Source organism: Oncorhynchus masou, chromosome 1 (genome assembly GCF_036934945.1).
Source record: "Oncorhynchus masou masou isolate Uvic2021 chromosome 1, UVic_Omas_1.1, whole genome shotgun sequence".
Classification (NCBI taxonomy): domain Eukaryota; kingdom Metazoa; phylum Chordata; class Actinopteri; order Salmoniformes; family Salmonidae; genus Oncorhynchus; species Oncorhynchus masou.
The window spans coordinates 28550431-28570688 of record NC_088212.1 but is presented as its reverse complement, the minus strand read 5'-3'; the positions used below and the strand labels follow the sequence as shown (position 1 = coordinate 28570688).

General features: G+C 40.8%; 1 protein-coding gene across 4 annotated transcripts; it reads right to left on the bottom strand.

The window, feature by feature from the left end:
* Window positions 1-867: 867 nt before the first annotated feature.
* Window positions 868-20258, bottom strand: LOC135541216 (beta-centractin-like). 4 transcript variants are annotated; one of them, XM_064967325.1, is made up of 12 exons: window positions 20083-20258; window positions 19221-19363; window positions 17477-17541; window positions 16188-16263; window positions 15877-16002; window positions 15510-15634; window positions 15076-15292; window positions 2885-2977; window positions 2583-2757; window positions 2390-2451; window positions 2192-2232; window positions 868-2104 (listed from the first exon to the last, which is right to left on the bottom strand). In XM_064967325.1, the coding sequence occupies exons 4-12, from the start codon at window positions 16233-16235 to the stop codon at window positions 2002-2004; spliced, it is 990 nt and encodes a 329-aa protein (XP_064823397.1). In that variant the 5' UTR covers window positions 16236-16263; window positions 17477-17541; window positions 19221-19363; window positions 20083-20258; the 3' UTR covers window positions 868-2001. The 4 variants fall into 4 exon arrangements, with proteins under 4 accessions (XP_064823397.1, XP_064823403.1, XP_064823392.1 ...); XM_064967331.1 differs by lacking the exon at window positions 17477-17541; XM_064967320.1 differs by lacking the exon at window positions 19221-19363.

The window sequence follows — 20258 nt, the reverse complement described above, 5'->3', positions numbered from 1 at the left end:
TTTTGAGCAGTGTATAACATTCTATTGGTTGTAAGAATTTAGTATTTAAATTGAATAAAAACATTTCTGGCGTTGTTTTGTACATCGCAAATCTCCTTCCAACTATTTTGAAACCTCTTGTGAAGCTGTCCATTTTTTGGTCCTTAAATTAACCTAGCATACATTTTTATTTCAATTTTGTCAATTTTGTATTTAATGCAGGGCTGACAGACAAGTTCCATATGATCTCTAGAGCGGACATTTTCATGTAATTTTGTTAACTGCATGTGTGACAACTCCACTAGTTTTATTTATATTATTTACAAAGATTATACCATTTAAAAAATCATCTAAAAATAACTTTTTTTAAATCTATTAGTATGAGTTTAACCAAAATAGTTGTTTTAATATTGGTTTAGTCTTTTCTGGTGAACAAACTGAAATTGCAAACAACTTTCTATGGCTTGTTTTAAAAAAGTGATATTTTAGAGATTTTTCATTTTCAAATAACTGAAAGTAAGGTAATCTGAAGGGAAAAAGACCATTTTTACTAATCTGCTATAGAACTAGTTGCGATATAAATATAGTTTGTGTTTAAAAAAGGATAACAATGAAATGTATCCACCAATCCAGATGGATGACTCCAATTGGTAGGGCGGAGAGACGTGGCTTGTCAGTATATTCATAATCTTTGGTGGAACACACCCATGGTAGGTGAAAATTGGAATCCTTGGGACGTCATTACACTTTACCCTACCCCTAATTTAACCCTTTTTAAACCCATTTTAAATTTCAACCTCAATGGTGCAAATGTCAGAGTTGGACACCCCAAGGATCCCCTTTTCCACACCAAAGAAACTGATAAAATAATCAAAGGTAGTGCAAATGTATATTATTTTGCCATTTTAATCAATCTTACATTGCATCAGCATTGCTAATGTATTCAGCATAATAAACAATCACATCCCAGCAGAGTGCACTCATTTATTGTAACTAAATTGACTAAATTAAAGTGCAAGCAACGCTCCAATGTACAACTCAATTAAAAAATAATATTTCAGCAATACTGTTATTAGTGTTAGTATTTGCCTCTAAGAGTTATGCCAGCAGGATATGGTCAAACTGTTACCCTTGAAACTAACACAATACATATTTGATCTAAAATGAAGTCACTAATACCAATTCTGTTGAGCTTGCAAACATCTGCCAGAAAAAGCATGACAACCGACCCATTGTCATGTCACCTTCGGTCCAGTTTAAAAGTTTAGCAAACCATGCAGGTTTGGAACATGAATTCAGTCAGAATATTCTCCATCAGCACAACACTGAAAGTGCTTTTAACTCATGTGGTCCACTCAAGATTTAATGTTTAATTCCCTAACAACATTGATTAAATGGCACCAGGTGATAAACCAATCAAATGTTTTCAATACAATTTACATCAACTTGGGTTTGTTGAAAGTTGAAAAGAAACTGATGGACAGTTGAAAGACGCTGATGGATATTCAGACAGTGGGAAATAAAGAAATAACTTTATAACAAGAAGTTCTTAAGGTGTCTTTGCACACTATGTTTAATGTGCCACAGTAACAAAACCCAAAAGGTAAAAACACATCTCTTAATTGAATCTATACATCAAAGTAAAGCAGAACGTTCCCCTTCATTGCCATTTAAGTTAAGGATTTTATGATTCATTTCATATGGGGCATAACAAATCGTAGAATAAATACAGAATTTGCTTAAATGTTACAAATAAGGAAAGTCCACAATATCAAGAGATGCAACTTAAAGCCTTGTCATTGGGACAGGTTCTGGGTCTGTCTGGTAATGGCTGCCCAACACTTTGCCAGTCCTGGCCAGTGTCCCCGTCATTTGGCGTGTGGAGGGGAGTCTGTAGAAGGCATGCCATAGGGAGCCATGAACTCTCCTTATCATAGGGGTAATGGGGAAGGGGGTGTAGTTGAGTAGTTGGTGGACTTGAACCAGAGGTTTTTGGACATAATAGGAGCACCGCCCACCTCTTCAGAAGGTCTTCCGATGGATGGCACGTGCTCGGTCTTCCTCATACTCCTTCTTTGACACCCACATCTTCTTGAAGGTGTCCAGTGACGCAAGGATGGAGCCCCTTCAAGCATGCAACAAGAGAGGATCATAACTCTGGAAACAGAGACTTATCTGTTTAGTCTGTGGCTGATCACATGATGTTACTTACCCTATCCACGTGGAGTAGAGTCGTTCTTGGGGTGCAGAGATCTAACAAAGAGTAACACGGGGAAATAAATGGACTGTGAAACAGCACAACTAGTTCAGAAATGGATGATAATTGTTGAACCAACATTAAACATTTAATACATTGAAATTGCTGCTCATACATATATAAACGAGTCTCCAAGGGTAGGGCAGCAAATACCTTTATTTTCACATCTTTGGGTGCCAACTTTTTCACTTCACTTAACAATCGATCACCAAAACCTTAGGGAAAGAAAACATGTAAAACAAGGACAGATGAAGACAATTTAGCCAATGCTTAAGGAGTGGAGTGAAACGTTTGTTGTTTGCCAGTCCTCAATATGTAATTGGTGGGAAAGAATTCTAATGAATACCTTTGAGGAGAGTGGAGCCCCCAGAGAGGACAATGTTGGAAAAGAGTGTACGTCGCAGGTCCATGTCTGACTTCTGAATGGCAAAAGCCAGAACCTCGTGGATTCCTTCACTCTCGTCCCCTATCAGGTCCGGGCGGAAGAGAAGCTCTGGGGCTCGGAATCGAGCAGGGCCAATCTACACAGGGTATAACAAGCTGTCAATACTTTGGTATAAATACAAAAGTTTACATGCCATGTCAAAATAGCAATATTGAACAACTTTCAGAACAATACATGTTGCGAATGCATCTAAAATGACTCACATCCAATGTGCAGCCATCAGGAAGAGTGTACTGTGCCTTCTCCGTCTCCAAGGTTTCGTCTTTCTGTGGGTTCAGAGATAGGTAGCATGCTCTCTGCAGAGGTAAACAAGATAAAAGTGACAGATGTCAAGGACAAAGGTTGAATCAAAAATCTAAATAACAGGACTGAAAGAGTGTCTGTCTTGTGAAGATTGTAGGGGTTGTCAAACAAGTTAATCACAATTTTTGAATTTGGTCCTAATGGAAGATTTCTTCTAGAGGTCGACAGATTAATTAATTGACATGGCCGATTTCAAGTTTTCATAACAATCCGGTAATCAGCTTTTTTGGACCTGATTACATTGCAATCCACGAGGAAACTGCGTGGCAAGCTGACCACATGTTATGCGAGTGCAGTGTCAAAAGGACCTTGTAGCTGCAAGGAGCCAAGGTAAGTTGCTAGCTAGCATTAAACTTATAAAAAACAAATCTTCACAAAATCACTAGTTAACTACACATGGTTGATGATATTACTAGGTTAACTAGCTTGTTCTCTTGCGTTCAGTGCAAGCAGAGTCAGGGTATATGCAACAGTTTGGGCCGCCTGGCTCGTTGCGAACTAATTTGCCAGAATTTTACATAATTATGACATAACATTGAAGGTTGTGCAATGTGACAGCACTATTTAGACTTAGGGTTGTCACCCGTTCGATAAAACAGGAACGGCTCCGTATTTCACTGAAAGAATAAACGTTTTGTTTTTGAAATGATAGTTTCTGGACTTGACCATATTAATGGCTCGTATTTCTGTATCTATATTATAATTAAGTCTAATAGAGCAGTCTGACTGAGCGGTGGTAGGCAGCAGCAGGCTCGTAAGCATTAATTCAAACAGCACTTTACTGACTTTGCCAGCAGCTCTTAGCAATGCTTGAGGCACATCGCTGTTTATGATTTCAAGCCTATCAACTCCAGAGATTAGGCTGGCAATACTAAAGTGCCTATAAGAACATCCAATAGTCAGAGGAATAGGAAATACAAATGGTAGAGAGAGAAATAGTTGATGTGTCATAATTCCTATAACTACAACCTAAAACCTCTTACAGCCACCCCCTACTTTTTTCAATTTCCGCCTGAAGACATACCCAAATCTAACTGCCTGTAGCTCAGGCCCAGGACCAAGGATATGCATATTCTTGGTTTCATTTGAAAGAAAACACTCTGAAGTTTGTGTAAATGTGAATTGAATGTAGGAGAATAACACAATAGATCTGGTTTAGATAATACAATGAAAAAAACATGTGTTTTTGTCCTCTTAAAACAAACAAGACAAAACAAACATTCAGATAGGATGATGGGGACAATTTCAGTAAAAAAAATAAGAGGGCAACAGTACTTGTGCAAAGTTTCAGAATAATAACTTCCAAAACGATTGTGCTACATGACATTTATCATGAAGTCACCCAGGTGTCCCACACAAGTAGCCCAAATGTACCCAAGTGGCCAAATTGGTGAAGTTATACGTTTTGAATGGAATAACTATACACAAAATACCAAAATGGTATTTTAACACACCCCCCCCAAAAACAAAAATGGAGAAAAAACATGAAAAAAATATATACATTTACAAAATAACACTTTCAATATTTGGAAGACCCTCAGTCCTCTACACAATATTGTGCTGCTGATGCCAGGTGCCATAGCAGTCTCTTTCTGCTGTAAAGCAGAGGGTCACCAAGCATGTGGTGCAGGTGATGGGGGACTTCATTTTGCAAAGAACACAGCGATGCCTCCATGCTGTGCCCTTTTGGCCCTGAGGCACATCCATGCCTGCAGAAATACATTTGGGCAGATGAACACCACTTGTGGCAGGACCTGGATGAACCAGCTTCAGTAGGGGATGGACACCTTGGCACTGGGGGCTCCCATTCGGAGTCAGTGTTGCTGTGAAAGAAAATGTTCAGTTAGAATAGTTTCACATATGAGCCCTGTATCAACAGGTATAATAAACACACATTATGAGTACAGGGAACATAAGGTTGAATATATTATTATAGACCTGCCAGATCTACTGTCTCATTTATATTATGACAGACCAGCTGTACCTACTGTCTCCATTTCACTTTGGCCATTGTTGTGGGCCTGCCCTCCCCTCAACAGCCTCAAATAGGCTATTTCATTTCACAAATAATATTTTCTATTATTAATTTCAAACAATGGCATTGGCATGAGAAAAACTTACCAGTTCAAAACGATGTCCTTTCTGTTCAAAAAATATTCCTCCATTTGGGAATCGCTAAATGAATCGTCCTCCAACAATCTGTCTCACTTACCCGATCAATTTCTTCTAAAATGGTGTGTACATCTGTATATCTAGACTTAAATGTAGCTTTCCCTGACTTAGTCGCCATACTGATTGATATATAAACAACTGAAGGTGCGCTTTACCAAAACAACGTTGTACGTAACATGTGGCTCCTTCCAGTATGAATCTTCAATGGCGAATTAACCTCCTTACGCTGGAGTTTACTACATGAGTTGGTCTTCCAACACATAAACATTACATATTGCTGTTTACCTCAGCTCATTGGCTATCTACCCAGCTAGATTTCAAGACGATCAGTGGTCATTGGGTTAAAATAGTCAATCAACGAAACAGTGGTCATATCATTGGTGCACAATGACGTCATTACCGGTCTTCAAAATCGGTTTCTTTCAGTCAATACGTCCCGCGAAATGACCCATCAGGTTTGGTTGTGTTAAACAAACAAACCAGTTGATTGCAATGAAACCAAACATGACTGGAAAAGTCACGTTTAGTGTGTGTATTTACATCGGATGTGTCGTCGAAAATGGAATGAGACGGAATACACGACAAGCGGTTCACAAAATGTTTCGTGTTGGGTTATAAAAATGGATTTTATCAAACAAAAGACCATTCATTGTGTAACAATGAGCATTGGGATTGCAAACAGAGGAAGATCGTGAAAGATAAACGATTTATTTTATTGCAATTTGTGATGTTACGCCTGTGCTGGTTGAAATAGCTTTTTTTAATGGGGCTTTGTTCTCAGATAATCGCATCGTATTCTTTCACAGTAAATCCTTTTTTAAATCTGACAACGCAGTTGGATAAGCAAGATTCTAGGCTTTCGACCCATGTGAGACACTTGTATTTTCATGAATGTTTAATATGACTATTTATGTAGCGATCACCGTATGTTAACCGTATGGTTAACTGGGAATATTGAACCATCAGCTTTCATATGTTCTCATGTTCTGAGCCAGGAACTTAAAATGTTAGCTTTTTTTACATGGCACATACTGCACTTTTACTTTCTTCTCCAACACTGTGTTTTTGCATTATTTAAACCAAATTTAACATGTTCCAATATTTATTTGAGACTAAATAGATTGTGTATTATATTAACTTAAAATAATAATAAAGTTAAATTAATAATAAGATATATACACACACACACACACACACATATATAATACAGATATACATGTAACCGATGTGAAATGGCTAGCTAGTTAGCGGTGGGACCTGAAGACCTGAAGTAGTTGTTGCCCTTGCTCTGCGTGTGGCGCGATGGGTAATGATGCTTCGGGGGTGGCTGTTGTTGATGTGTGCAGAGGGTCCCTGGTCGGGGCGAGGGGACGGACGAAAGTTATGTTACATTGATGCCGTGACCCGGATCACTGGTTGCTGCGGAAAAGGAGGTCAAAAGGGGGGTGAGTGTAACCGATGTGAAATGGCAAGCTAGTTAGCGGTGGTGCGCGCCAATAGTGTTTCAAATCGGTCACTCGCTCTGAGACCTGAAGAAGTTGTTCCCCTTGCTCTGCAAGGGCCGCGGCTTTTGTGGAGCGATGGGTAACGATGCTTCGTGGGTGTCAGTTGTTGATGTGTGCAGAGTGCCGGCAGCACTCATGCAGCGCCAGACCATGACACTCCCACCACCAATCATGACTGTAGGCAAGACACACTTGTCTGTACTCCTCACCTGGTTGCCGCCACACACGCTTGACACCATCTGAACCAAATAATTTTATCTTGGTCTCATCAGACCACAGGACATGGTTCCAGTAATCCATGTCCTTAGTCTGCTTGTCTTCAGCAAACTGTTTGCGGGCTTTCTTGTGCATCATCTTTAGAAGAGGCTTCCTTCTGGGACGACGGCCATGCAGACCAATTTGATGCAGTGTACGGCGTATGGTCTGAGCACTGTCAGGCTGACCCCCCACCCCTTCAACCTCTACAGCAATGCTGGCAGCGCTCAAACATCTATTTCCCAAAGACAACCTCTGGATGACGCTGAGCACGTGCACTCAACTTCTTTGGTCGACCATGTCGAGGCCTGTTCTGAGTGGAACCTGTCCAGTTAAACCGCTGTATGGTCTTGGCCACCGTATTGCAGCTCAGTTTCAGCGTCTTAGCAATTTTGTCAGTATAAAAGACCTGTCCACAACCTCAAACAGTCACACTCCAAACTCCACTATGGCCAAGACCAAAGAGCTGTCAAAGGACACCAGAAACAAAATTGTAGACCTGCACCAGGCTGGGAAGACTGAATCTGCAATAGGTAAGCCGCTTGGTTTGAAGAAATCAACTGTGGGAGCAATTATTAGGAAATGGAAGACATACAAGACCACTGATAATCTCCCTTGATCTGGGGCTCCACGCAAGATCTCACCCCGTGGGGTCAAAATGATCACAAGAAAGCTGAGCAAAAATCCCAGAACCACACGGGGGGACCTAGTGAATGACCTGCAGAGAGCTGGGACCAAAGTATCAAAGCCTACCATCAGTAACACACTACGCCGCCAGGGACTCAAATCCTGCAGTGCCAGACGTGTACCTGCCAGTACATGTCCAGGCCCGTCTGAAGTTTGCTAGAGAGCATTTGGATGATCCAGAAGAAGATTGGGAGAATGTCATATGGTCAGATGAAACCAAAATATAACTTTTTGGTAAAAACTCAACTTGTCGTGTTTGGAGGACAAAGAATGCTGAGTTGCATCCAAAGAACACCATACCTACTGTGAAGCATGGGGGTGGAAATATCATGCTTTGGGGTTGTTTTTTTTGGCTGGGTCTTTCAGCATGACAATGATCCCAAACACTCCGCCCGGGCAAAGAAGGAGTGGCTTTGTAAGAAGCATTCCAAGGTCCTGGAGTGGCCTAGCCAGTCTCCAGATCTCAACCCCATAGAAAATCTTTGGATGGAGTTGAAAGTCCGTGTTGCCCAGCAACAGCCCCAAAACATCACTGCTCTAGAGGAGATCTGCATGGAGGAATGGGCCAAAATACCAGCAACAGTGTGTGAAAACCTTGAAGACTTACAGAAAACTTTTGACCTCTGTCATTGCTAACAAAGGGTTAATAACAAAGTATTGAGAGAAACTTTTGTTATTGACCAAATACTTATTTTCCACCATAATTTGCAAATTAATTCATAAAAAAATCCTACGATGTGATTTTCTGGATTTTTCTCATTTTGTCTGTCATAGTTGAAGTGTACCTATGATGAATTACAGGCCTCATCTTTTTAAGTGGGAGAACTTGCACAATTGGTGGCTGACTAAATACTTTTTTGCCCCACTGTACATACACTCCAATTAACTGATTTAAGCTTACTGTTTTGTATTGAATGTCTAGTCGCCACAACAGCACTCTGTAGAGTAGCACTATCGTGTAGCCAAAGGACAGCTAGCTTCAGTCCTCCTCTGGGTACATGGACTTCAATACAAAACACAGGAGGCTCATGGTTCTCACCACCTTCCACAGTAATATTGACTACTTCCCGAAGAACGTCCTCCAACCTATCAGAGCTCTTGCAGTATGAACTGACATGTCCACCCAATGAAAGTACTGAAAACATAAGCTGCAGCTAGCTAGCACTGCAGAACATAAAATGTGGTGAGGAGTTGACTCAAAGAGAGCTAGATAATAGTTGAACAGTTAACAAATTAATTTATTAAAAAATAAAGCAAAAGAGAGAACTGATTCGTATTTTTTTCCCACTTACTTAGCTAGCTGGTTTACCCTACTAAAACACCCGTCTCAAAAAGAGTGATGCAAACTTAAAAAATCAAGATAAACATACCTGGATTTCTCCAATAGTAACTTGTTTGCAAATGTTGGACTAATCGGTACACCCTAGATCAGCTAAATGCAAAAGTGTAGAAGGCGGTATTAAATGTGTCACTGTCCATGAGTCACCTCAACTTTCTCTCGACCTGTGTGCAATTAAGTTGTAAACTTTAATTCAGAGGCTAGGTTGTAGAAACCCTCATGATGGGTATAGGAAAAATTACAGTATCATGTAGTAGACTAAACCTATAAATGTTAAATTGAACGGGGTAAATGGACTATGAATGACAATTATCCAATATGCTGTAATAGAAATAAGGCCATGGTTACGAGAAAAAAAAAACATTGTCCTCCCTCATCTTAAACTGCACCAACCGCCACACACACACACACACACCTTTAACCTCTTGAAACTCTAGGGGCGCTATATCATTTTTGGATAAAAAGACGTGCCCGTTTTAAGTGCAATATTTTGTCACAAAAAGATGCTCGACTATGCATATAATTGGTAGCTTTGGAAAGAAAACACTGACGTTTCCAGAACTGCAAAGATATTTTCTGTGCGTGCCCTAGAACGTGAGCTACAGGCAAAACCAAGATGAAACGGCATCCAGGAAATGAGCAAGATTTTTGAGGCTCCGTTTTCCATTGTCTCCTTATATGGCTGTGAATGCGAGAGGAATGAGTCTGCCCTTTCTGTCGTTTCCCCAAGGTGTCTGCAGCATTGTGACGTATTTGTAGGCATATCATTGGAAGATTGACCATAAGAGACCACATTTACCAGGTGTCCGCCCGGTGTCCTGCGCCGAAATTGGTGCGCAAACCTCAGCTGCAAGTATTTTTCCATGGAATTCAGAGAAGAAAGCAGGCTTCCACGAACGATATATCAATGAAGAGATATGTGAAAAAACACCTTGAGGATTGATTCCAAACAACGTTTGCCATGTTTCGGTCGATATTATGGAGTTAAGTCGGAAAAAGTTTGACGTTGTTGGTGACTGAATTTTCGGTTAGTTTCGGTAGCCAAATGTGATGTACAAAACGGAGCGATTTCTCCTACACAAAGATGCTTTCAGGAAAAACTGAACATTTGCTTTGTAACAGTCTCCTCATTGAAAACATCCGAAGCTCTTCAAAGGTAAATGATTGTATTTATTTGGTTATCTGTTTTTTGTGAAAATGTTGCGTGCTAAATGCTACTCAAAATGCTAAGCTAGCTTAGCATACTCTTACACAAATTAGTGAATAGCGATGGTTCAAAAGCATATTTTGAAAATCTGAGATGACAGTGTTGTTAAGAAAAGGCTAAGCTTTAGAGCAGGCGCATTATTTTCATTTTATTTGCGATTTTCAGAAATCGTTAACGTTACATTATGCTAATGAGCTTGAGGCTATAACTGTATACAGGTTTTTTTCATAGCCAAACGTGAACAAAACGGAGCGATTTGTCCTACACAAATAATATTTTTTTGAAAAACTGAACATTTGCTATCTAACTGAGAGTCTCCTCATTGAAAACATCCGAAGCTCTTCAAAGGTAAATTATTTTATTTATTTGGTTATCTGGTTTTTGTTTAAATGTTGCGTGCTAAATGCTACTCAAAATGCTAAGCTAGCTTAGCATACTCTTACACAAATTAGTGAATAGCGATGGTTCAAAAGCATATTTTGAAAATCTGAGATGACAGTGTTGTTAACAAAAGTCTAAGCTTGAGAGCAAATATATTTATTTCATTTCATTTGCGATTTTCATGAATAGTTAACGTTGCGTTATGCTAATGAGCTTGAGGCTATAAATAGAATCCCGGATCCGGGATTGCGTGACGCAACAGGTTAAGTACTGTTAAAACTTCAGGTATTCTTAATCAAATAAAATCAAGTTTATTGGTCACATACACAGATATGCAGATGTTATGACAGGTGCAGCGAAATACTTTTGTTTCTAGCTCAAAGTGCAGTAATTGTTTTGTACAAAGCAATACAAAACAATACAAAATATAAAGACATTTTAAAATAGAGTGAGGAATATCAATATACACGGAACAAAAATATAAGTGGAACATGGAAAGTGTTGGTCCCATGTTTGATGATCTGAAACAAAAGATCCCAGAAATTTTCAACACACAAAAAGCTTATTTCTCTAAAATATTGTGCACAAATATGTTAACTTGTCTGTTAGTAAGAATTTCTCTTTTGCCAAGACAATCCATCCACCTGACAGGTGTGGCATATCAACAAGCTGAGTAAACAGCATGATCATTACAAAGGAGCACCTTGTGCATTCTTCCGAGGGCATTGAGGAGCACACCACATCAATAAGTGCATCGATGACGTCGTCCCCACAGTGACCACACCCCAACCAGAAACCATAGATCACAGGCAACATCTGCACTGAGCTAAAGGGTAGAGCTGCCACTTTCAAGGAGCGGGACTCTAACCCGGACGTTTATAAGAAATCCCGCTACGCCCTCTGACGAACCATCAAAACAGGCATGTTCACCGGACGTGCTACCTGTCCCAGACCTATTATTTGACCATGCTGGTCATTTATGAACATTTGAACATCTTGGCCATGTTCTGTTATAATCTCCACCCTGCACAGCCAGAAGAGGACTGGCCACCCCTCATAGCCTGGTTCCTCTCCAAGTTTCTTCCTAGGTTTTGGCCTTTCTAGGGAGTTTTTCCTAGCCAACATGCTTCAACACCGGCATTGCTTGCTGTTTGGGGTTTTAGGCTGGGTTTCTGGACAACACTTTGAGATATCTGCTGATGTACGAAGGGCTATATAAATACATTTGATTTGGTGTCAGAGGAAGGCCCAAAACAGTTGCCAAAGACTCTAGCCACCCGAGTCACAGCCGATCCTTCTCTGCTACCGCACGACAAGCGGTACCGGAGAGTCAAGTCTAGATCCAAAAGTCTTCTTAACAGCTTCTACCCCAAGCCATAAGACTCCTGAACAGTAAATCAAATGGCTACCCGGATTATTTGAATTGACCCCCCCCCCCTTTTTACAGCTGCTACTCTGTTTAATATCTATGCATAGTCTCTTTACCTTAACCTACATGTACAGTACCAGTCAAAAGTTGGTATACACCTATGCATTCAAGGGTTTTTCTTTATTTTCACTATTTTCTACATTGTAGAATAATAGTGAAGTCATCAAAACACAAAAAGAATCATGTAGTAACCCAAATAAAAGTGTTAAACATATCAAAATATATTTTAGATTCGAAAAAGTAGCCACCCTTTGCCTTGACAGCTTTGCACCCTCTTGGCATTCTCTCAACCAGCTTCACCTTGAATGCTTTTCCAACAGTCTTGAAGGAGTTTTAACATATGCTGAGCGCTTGTTGGCTGCTGCTCCTTCACTCTGCGGTGCAACTCATCCCAAACCATCTCAATTGGGTTGAGGTCAGGTGATTGTGGAGGCCAGGTCATCTCATGCAGCACTCAATCACTCTCCTCCTTGGTCAAATAGCCCTTATACAGCCTGGAGGTGTGTTGGGTCATTGTCCTGTGGAAAAACAAATGATAGTCTCACAAAGCCTGAAATAGATGGGATGGTGTATTGCTGGTGAATGCTGTGGTAGCCATGCTGGTTAAGTGTGCCTTGAATTCTAAATAAATCGCAGACAGTGTCACCAGCAAAGCACCCCCACACTATCACACATCCTCTTCCATGCTTCACGGTGGGAACAACACATCCAGAGATCATCCGTTCGCCTACTCTGCATCTCACAAATACACGGCAGTTGGAAGCAAAAATCACACCTTTGGATTCAGACCAAAAGGACAGATTTCCACCGGTCTAATGTCCATTGCTCGTGTTTTTGGCCCAAGTAAGTCTCTTCTTATTGGTGTCCTTTAGTAGTAGTGGTTTCTTTGCAGAATTCCGACCATGATGGCCTGATTTACTCTGAACAGTTGATGTTGAGATGTGTCTGTTACTTGAACTTTGAAGCATTTATTTGGCCTGCAATTTCTGAGGCTGGTAACTCCAATGAACTTATCCTCTGCAGCAGAGGTAACTCTGGGTCTTCCATTCATGTGGCGGTCCTCATGAGAGCCAATTTCATCATAGCGCTTGATGGTTTTTGTGACTGTACTTGAAGAAACTTTCAAAGTTCTTGAAATGTTCCATATTGACTGACCTTCATGTCTTAAAGTAATGGACGGTCATTTCACTTTGCTTATTTGAGGTGTTCTTGCAATAATATGGACTTGGTCTTTTACCAAATAGCGCTATCTTCTGTATACCGCCACTACCGTGTCACAACACAACTGATTGGCTCAAACGCATTAAGGAAAGAAATTCCACTATTTAACTTTTAACAAGGCATACCTGTTAATTGAAATGCATTCCAGGTGACTACCTCATGAAGCTGGTTGAGAGAATGCCAAGAGTGTACAAAGCTGTCAAAGCAAAGGGTGGCTATTTGAAGAATCTCAAATATTTTGATTTGTTTAACACTTTTTTGGTTACTATATGATTCCATGTGTCATTTCATAGTTGATGTCTTCAATATGATTCTACAATGTAGAAAATAGCAAAAATAAAGAAAATCCCTGGAATGAGAATGTGTACTAAAATGTTTGACCAGTAGTGTATGTAGTATATATTATTTGCTCAGAAAACTTGAGGGTCCAAATAAAACCACCCGAGGGCCAAATTCGGCCGGCAGTTAGGGAACCCTATTCTAGATTGTAGCGGGGTGAACAGGCCGTGGCTTAGGTGGGTAAGGTTCTTGATCTTCCTGTGACACTGGGAGCTGTAGATGTCCTGAAGGGCAGGCAGTGTGCCCCCAGTGATGAGTTGGGCTGACCTCACCACCCTCTGGAGAGCCCTGTGGTTGAGGACGGTGCAATTGCAGTACCAGGCCGTGATACAGCCCGACAGGATGCCCTCAATGGTGCAGCTGTAGAGGTTTGAGGGTCTTAAAGGTCAGGCCAAATTTCTTCAGCCTCCTGAGATTGAAAAGGTGCTGAACTCAAGGGACCATTCGAGGTTGTGCACACCGAGAAACTTTAAGCTTTTGACCTTCGCCATTGCGGCCCAGTCAATGTGGAAGGGGACGTGCCCTCTCTGCTGTTTCCTGTCATCCACAATCAGCTCCTTCGTTTCATTGACGTTGAGGGAGAGGTTATTTCCTGGCACAACGCCACCACGGCTCTCACCTCCTCCCTGTAGGCTGTCTCGTCATTGTTGGTAATCAAGCCTACCACGGTTGTGTCGTTGAGTTGATCATTCAGTATGAGACGAGTGTGGCCACGCAGACATGGGTGAACAGGGAGAACAGGAGAGTGTCTGTCTGCCCCAGGTCCGTGTTTCAGAGCGAGTCATACTACAAGACAGGTCGTGGGAGACAGTGCTCGGAAATTGATTTTAAATATTGACAAGTGGCAGTTGGGACGTTGAGTGCGCATTGTCAACATGCTCATTTTGACCAAAACACTTGCAGACTCGAGTGTTGACTATCGAACACAACAGCAAGTGGTTCTCGATAAAGGGGTTAAGGGTCAAGTGTTCGGTTTGAGATTCAGCCCTCTCACTCACACCACTCTTGCATATGCAGCCTACCTTTGAAGCATCTTTTTGAGTAGCATATTCCTCTTCAGTTCTTCCTGTGCCATCCACATATGTGCATTGGTCAAGTTCAGGTTGCTAGCTAGCAAGGTAACAGGACTAGCTAGCTAAACAATGTTTGTTATCAAACCAAAAAAATAGCAGCTCAGGAGTAGTTTAAAACAGCCCATGATATGCACATGAATCTGGGGCAGAAAAAAAAATAAAAATAGCTCCGGTAATATTGGGAGTAACTTTTACAAGATTTTGGTTAGAGGCATAGCAACATAAAGGCGCAAGCATCAACTGTACCATCTTTGCTGTAGCAGTGTTTCCCCTTAAAAAGATCTGTGTGGAAACAGATGCACTTAAAACTTCTAGCGTAGTGACGAAATGGACTCGCAATGAATGGAATAAAAAAAATGTACGCCGATAAACATGTCACGCATTATTAACACATCAACTTTGACAGCCCAGAAGATTAAAACTATTTGACTAGAATTGTCACATTTTACCCCATCAAAAACGTAACAATCTCCCCATCCATACCTCTTTGATAGTCCGCACAACCTCAAACTCAGCTGAAGTGTGGAAGTCATAGCCTTCCTTGCGCAGTAGCAGGCGTAGGTAGCGTGAGACATCCCGCCCAGCAATGTCCACCCGCATGATAGAGTGAGGGATGGCAAAGCCTTCATAGATGGGCACAGCATGGGTTACCCCATCACCAGCATCCAGCACCACTCCTGTTGTCCGCCCTGTGGCATATCTGCAATATCCAAAGAGATATTAAAACTGTTCCACTGTTTATGCTAATGATTATTACATAATTTTCATTTCTCTACAGTTATTACTGCATTATACATGCCATATTAGCCTGGATTTTCAACCTCTGGAGAATGAATTTTGTAATGTTCTGGTATGTCCAACATTACCCTGGCAAACAAGAGGCAAGATAGCTAGCTACAGAGGACAGACAAACTTACAAGCTTAATACTGCCTGCATGGAGATGAAGAGCGCTGGTACATTGAAGGTCTCAAAGAACACCTCTGCTGCACGCTCACGGTTTTTACTTGGGTTTAAGGGGGCCTCTGTTAAAAGCACAGGATGCTAAAGAACATTAGGAGAGATGGAAAAGAAAGTCAATGCAGTTAAACGGTTTAAAACAAAACCCCACATTCATATTCACCTTTCAAGAAACCCTGAGAGAGAAAAAACATCTAAAATCAAATGTAATTTGTTACGTACGCCAAATATAACAGGTGTAGACCATACAGTGAAATGCTTACTTACGTCTCATGATCTAATTAAAAGTACCCAGAATGTGTGTCACAGAAACCAGAGAAAAATACCTCTTCAGAGAAGGTCTGTAGTTGATCCTTAGAGTACACATATTGCCAGATGCGCTCCATGTCATTCCAGTCCTTAACAATACCATGCTCCATAGGGTACCGCACAGACAGAAGTCCCCTGTGTTCCTACAACCACATGGAGATCAACAGGTGTTGTTGGGAATAATGGCCATAACTATATTATTGTTTAAAAATACCGCTTCAGTGTCATAACGGCCTAAATATAAGCATACACCATGAAGCCCATTAGCCTATATTATGAGTTACACAATAGGGCCATGGGCATCGGTCTTAGAAAACACTGTACATACCTCTGCTTTTGGGCCAATGAAGAGATCTCCCTCCAGCGCACCTGCCATCACCCGAACATGCTTTGGACGACCCACACTAAAAGGTAAAGATGGATTATATTACATACTTTAATTTAATCAAAGCATTTCAGTAAAATACATTACAGGGCCTTGAGAAACTATGGATACCCCTTGACTTATTCTCAAGTCTTGCCATAGATTTTCAATCAGATTTAATTCACTGTCTTCTTGGTAAGCAACTCCAGTGGGGATGTGGCCTTGTGTTTGAGGTTATTGTGCTGCTGTATGGTGATTCATCTCCTAGTGTCTGGTGGAAAGCAGACCAGGTTTTCCTCTAGGATTCTGGCATTCCGTTTTTTATCCTGAAAACAAGCATAACCATAATATGACGCAGCCATCACTATGCTTGAAAATGTTGTATTGGATTTGCCCCAAACATAACACTGCCACATTCTTTGCAGTAAAACTTTAGTGCCTTGTTGCAAACAGGATGCATGTTTTTAATTATTTTTATTATGTACAGGCTTTCTTTTCTTCCAATTAGGTTAGTTTTGTGGAGTAACTACAATGTTGTTGAGCCATCTTCAGTTCTCCGACCACAGCTATGAAATTAACTGTTTTAAAAAGTCACCATTGGCCTCATGGTGAGATGTCTGGCAACTGAGTTGGGAAGGACACCTGTATCTTTGTAGGTGACTGGGTGTATTGATGCACCATCTAAAGTGTAATTTATAACTTCACCATGCTCAAAGACATTCAACGTCCGTTTTATTTAAATTTGACCAATAGGTGGCCTTCTTTGCAAGGCACAGGGAAACCTCCCTGGTCTTTGCGGTTGAATCTGTGTTTGAAATTCACTACTCGACTGGGGGACATTACAGATAATTGTATGTGTGGTACAGAGATGAGGTAGTCATTCAGAAATCATGTTAAACACTATTATTGCACACAGAGTCCATGCAACTTTGTGTATTATGGGACTTGTTAAAACAATTTTACCCCTGAACAAACTTAGGCTTGACATAACAAAGGGGTTGAATACTTGACTCAAGATATTTCAGATTTAATTTTAAAATGAATTTGTAAAAATGTCTAAAAACATAATTCCACTTTGACATTAGGGTGAATTTATTGTAGGTAAGCCCAAAAGACAAAAAAAATCTACATTTAATCCATTTCAAATTCAGGCTGTAACAAAATGTGGAAAAAGTCAGATGTGAATACTTTCTGAAGGCACTGTAGGTATTTAATATTATAGCGTTGAGATGGCTGAAGGTGTGTGATCTTACTAGTTTGGAAAGCAGTATTTGGGGATCTGGTCTCCTGCAAAACCAGCTTTAACAACACCAGAGCCCTGAAAGAGAAAGTAAGAAAATCCAAATGTGGCCCCTTGCAAGCTAGCTACATAAATTAACTAATTTATTATAGAGGCCGAGGGTGGCTCTGACACCATCTGTTCATCTTGTTTGTATAGTGATGTCATGAGACAGTGCTGAGGGGGAAACACCAGCACGCAGGAATCCTATAAACTACTGTATCAGAAGTAAAAAATAGAATTTCCCTTGTTGTTCATCACAATTATTGTACTCTAATGCTTGACTACGGTCAGTAACACAATGATGCACAAGTAAATTAAGCTTTCTTTAAATTTCCCAATGATGCTGATTTCATGTAGCCTGAAGCGGAAACTGATAATCTAACCTAGATGAGCTAATTATCCACCCAAGATTAACTAATTTCCTCATTCATGTCCTCCCTTTCATTGCTCACGTCTTAATTATAGCTGGCTAGCTCACCCTGACAAGCAAGATAATAGCTAATGTTTGACTGTTGAGCTTTCCTAGTTAGCGTCGGGATGAGGATGGGTCGGGGATGCAACCGTCCGTTAGCTAACTGTTAGTTATAGGTTAGCTTGGCTACCACCCACATTCCCAACTGCTATAGTAGATTTTAGCTAGCGAGACTAAATTATTGACTGATGAGCAAAACTAGTCTGAGGCTTCAGCAAATATTTCTCTCTGGCTTTAGCTAATTTACCTCATCTACACAGAACAAAAATATAAACGCAACAATTGTTGGTCCCATGTTTCATGAGCTGAAATAAAAGACCCCAGAAATGTTCCATATGCACAAAAAACTAATTTTGCTTAAAATTGCAACAAATTTGTTTACATCCCTGTCAGTGAGAATTTCTAATTTGCCAAGATAATTCATCCACCTGACATGTGGCCTTGCATATGTAGGTGCACCTTGTGCTGGGGACAATAAAAGGCCACTAAAATGTAGAGTAGTCACACAACACAATGTTACAAATGTTTCAAGTTTTGAGTAAGGATGCAATTGGCATGCTGACTGCAGGAATGTCCACCAGAGCTGTTGCCAGATAATTTAACGCTAATTTCTCTACCACAAGCTTCCTCTAACGTAATTTTAGAGAATGTTTCAGTATGTCCAACCGGCCTCACAACCACGTGTAACCACGCCAGCCCAGGGCCTCCACATCCAGCTTCTTAAACTGCGAGATCGTCTGAGACCAGCCACCCGGACAGCTGATGAAACTGTGGTTTTGCACAACCTAAGGGAAGCTCATTGTCCTCACAAGGTTCTTGTCCTGAATGCAGTTTGGCGTTGTGACTGACTTCGGTGGGCAAATGCTCACCTTCGACTGTCACTGGTATGCTGGAGAAGTGTGCGCTTCACGGATTAATCATGGTTTCAACTCTACCGGGCAGATGGCAGAGTGTATGGCATTGTGTGGGCGAGCGGTTTGCGGATGTCAACATTGTGAACAGAGTGCCCCATGGTGGCGTTGGGGTTTTGGTATGGGCTGACAAACTACGGACAATGAACACGATTGCATTTTCTCGACAGCAATATACCGTGACGAGATCCTGAGGCCCATTGTTGTGCCATTCATCTGCCGCCATTACCTCATGTTTCAGCCTGATAATGCTTGGCCCCATGTCGCAAGGATCTGTACACAATTGCTGAAAGCTGAAAATGTCCCAGTTCTTCCATGGCCTGCATACTCACCAACCATGTCACCCATTGAGAAAGTTTGGCATGCTCTGGATCGATATGTACAACAGCTTGCTCCAGTTCCCGCCAATATCCAGAAACTTCATTCAGCCATTGTAGAGGAGTGGGACAACATTCCACAATCAGCCTGATCAACTCTGCGAAGGAGATGTGTTGCTTAGGCAAACGGTGGTCACACCAGATACTGACAGGTATTCTAATCCACACCCCTATTTTTTTTGTTTAAGGTATCTGTGACTAACAGATGCAAATCTGTATTCCAAGTCATGTGAAATCCATAGATTAGGGTCTAATGAATTTATTTCAATTGACTGATTTTCTTATATGAACTAACTCAGTAAAATCTTTGAAATTGTTGCATGTTACGTTTATATTTATGTAACTAGCAAAAGATAGTAGGGGAAAACACGGTTAACACTGACTTTGCTGATACTAACGTTAGCTCGCAAGTTTTAGGTAAATATAGTTACTTAGCTAAATTATAGTACTACAGTAGCTATATGACGGAAATATGTGGTTGTCCCGCTCATCCACTGAAACCCACCTGGCTAGCTTTAGTTATCTAATTAAATGGACTAATTGTAGCGGTGGCTACATCGTTCGGGATTAAGAGTACGGATAATTTAACTAGCCATTTGATGAGAGCATCTGCTAAATTGACATTTTAGTAATGTAACGTTAGCTAGTGTACGCTAAACAGCTTGCTAGCAACCTAGTGTTAGCTAGCTAGTTAACGGGTATAAACAAGACAGCAACCACATTGAACCGCAGACTAACGTCAGTAAAGAATAAATGCATCACTCGCTAAGGTCAGCTACAAATTATGTTTGCGAGCTAGCTAACGTTAACCACTTACATTATCAATCACCACAGGCTGATTTGCTATTATATCGTAGGACTCCATGGTGATACAACGAGCTATCCACTCTTTATTGAATCCTGTTTTCCTAGCGTGAACGTAATATCGTCTGTTGGTGGAAAAGCGCAACGATGAAGAAAGAACATGTACGTATAGAGCTTCTCAACTATAAT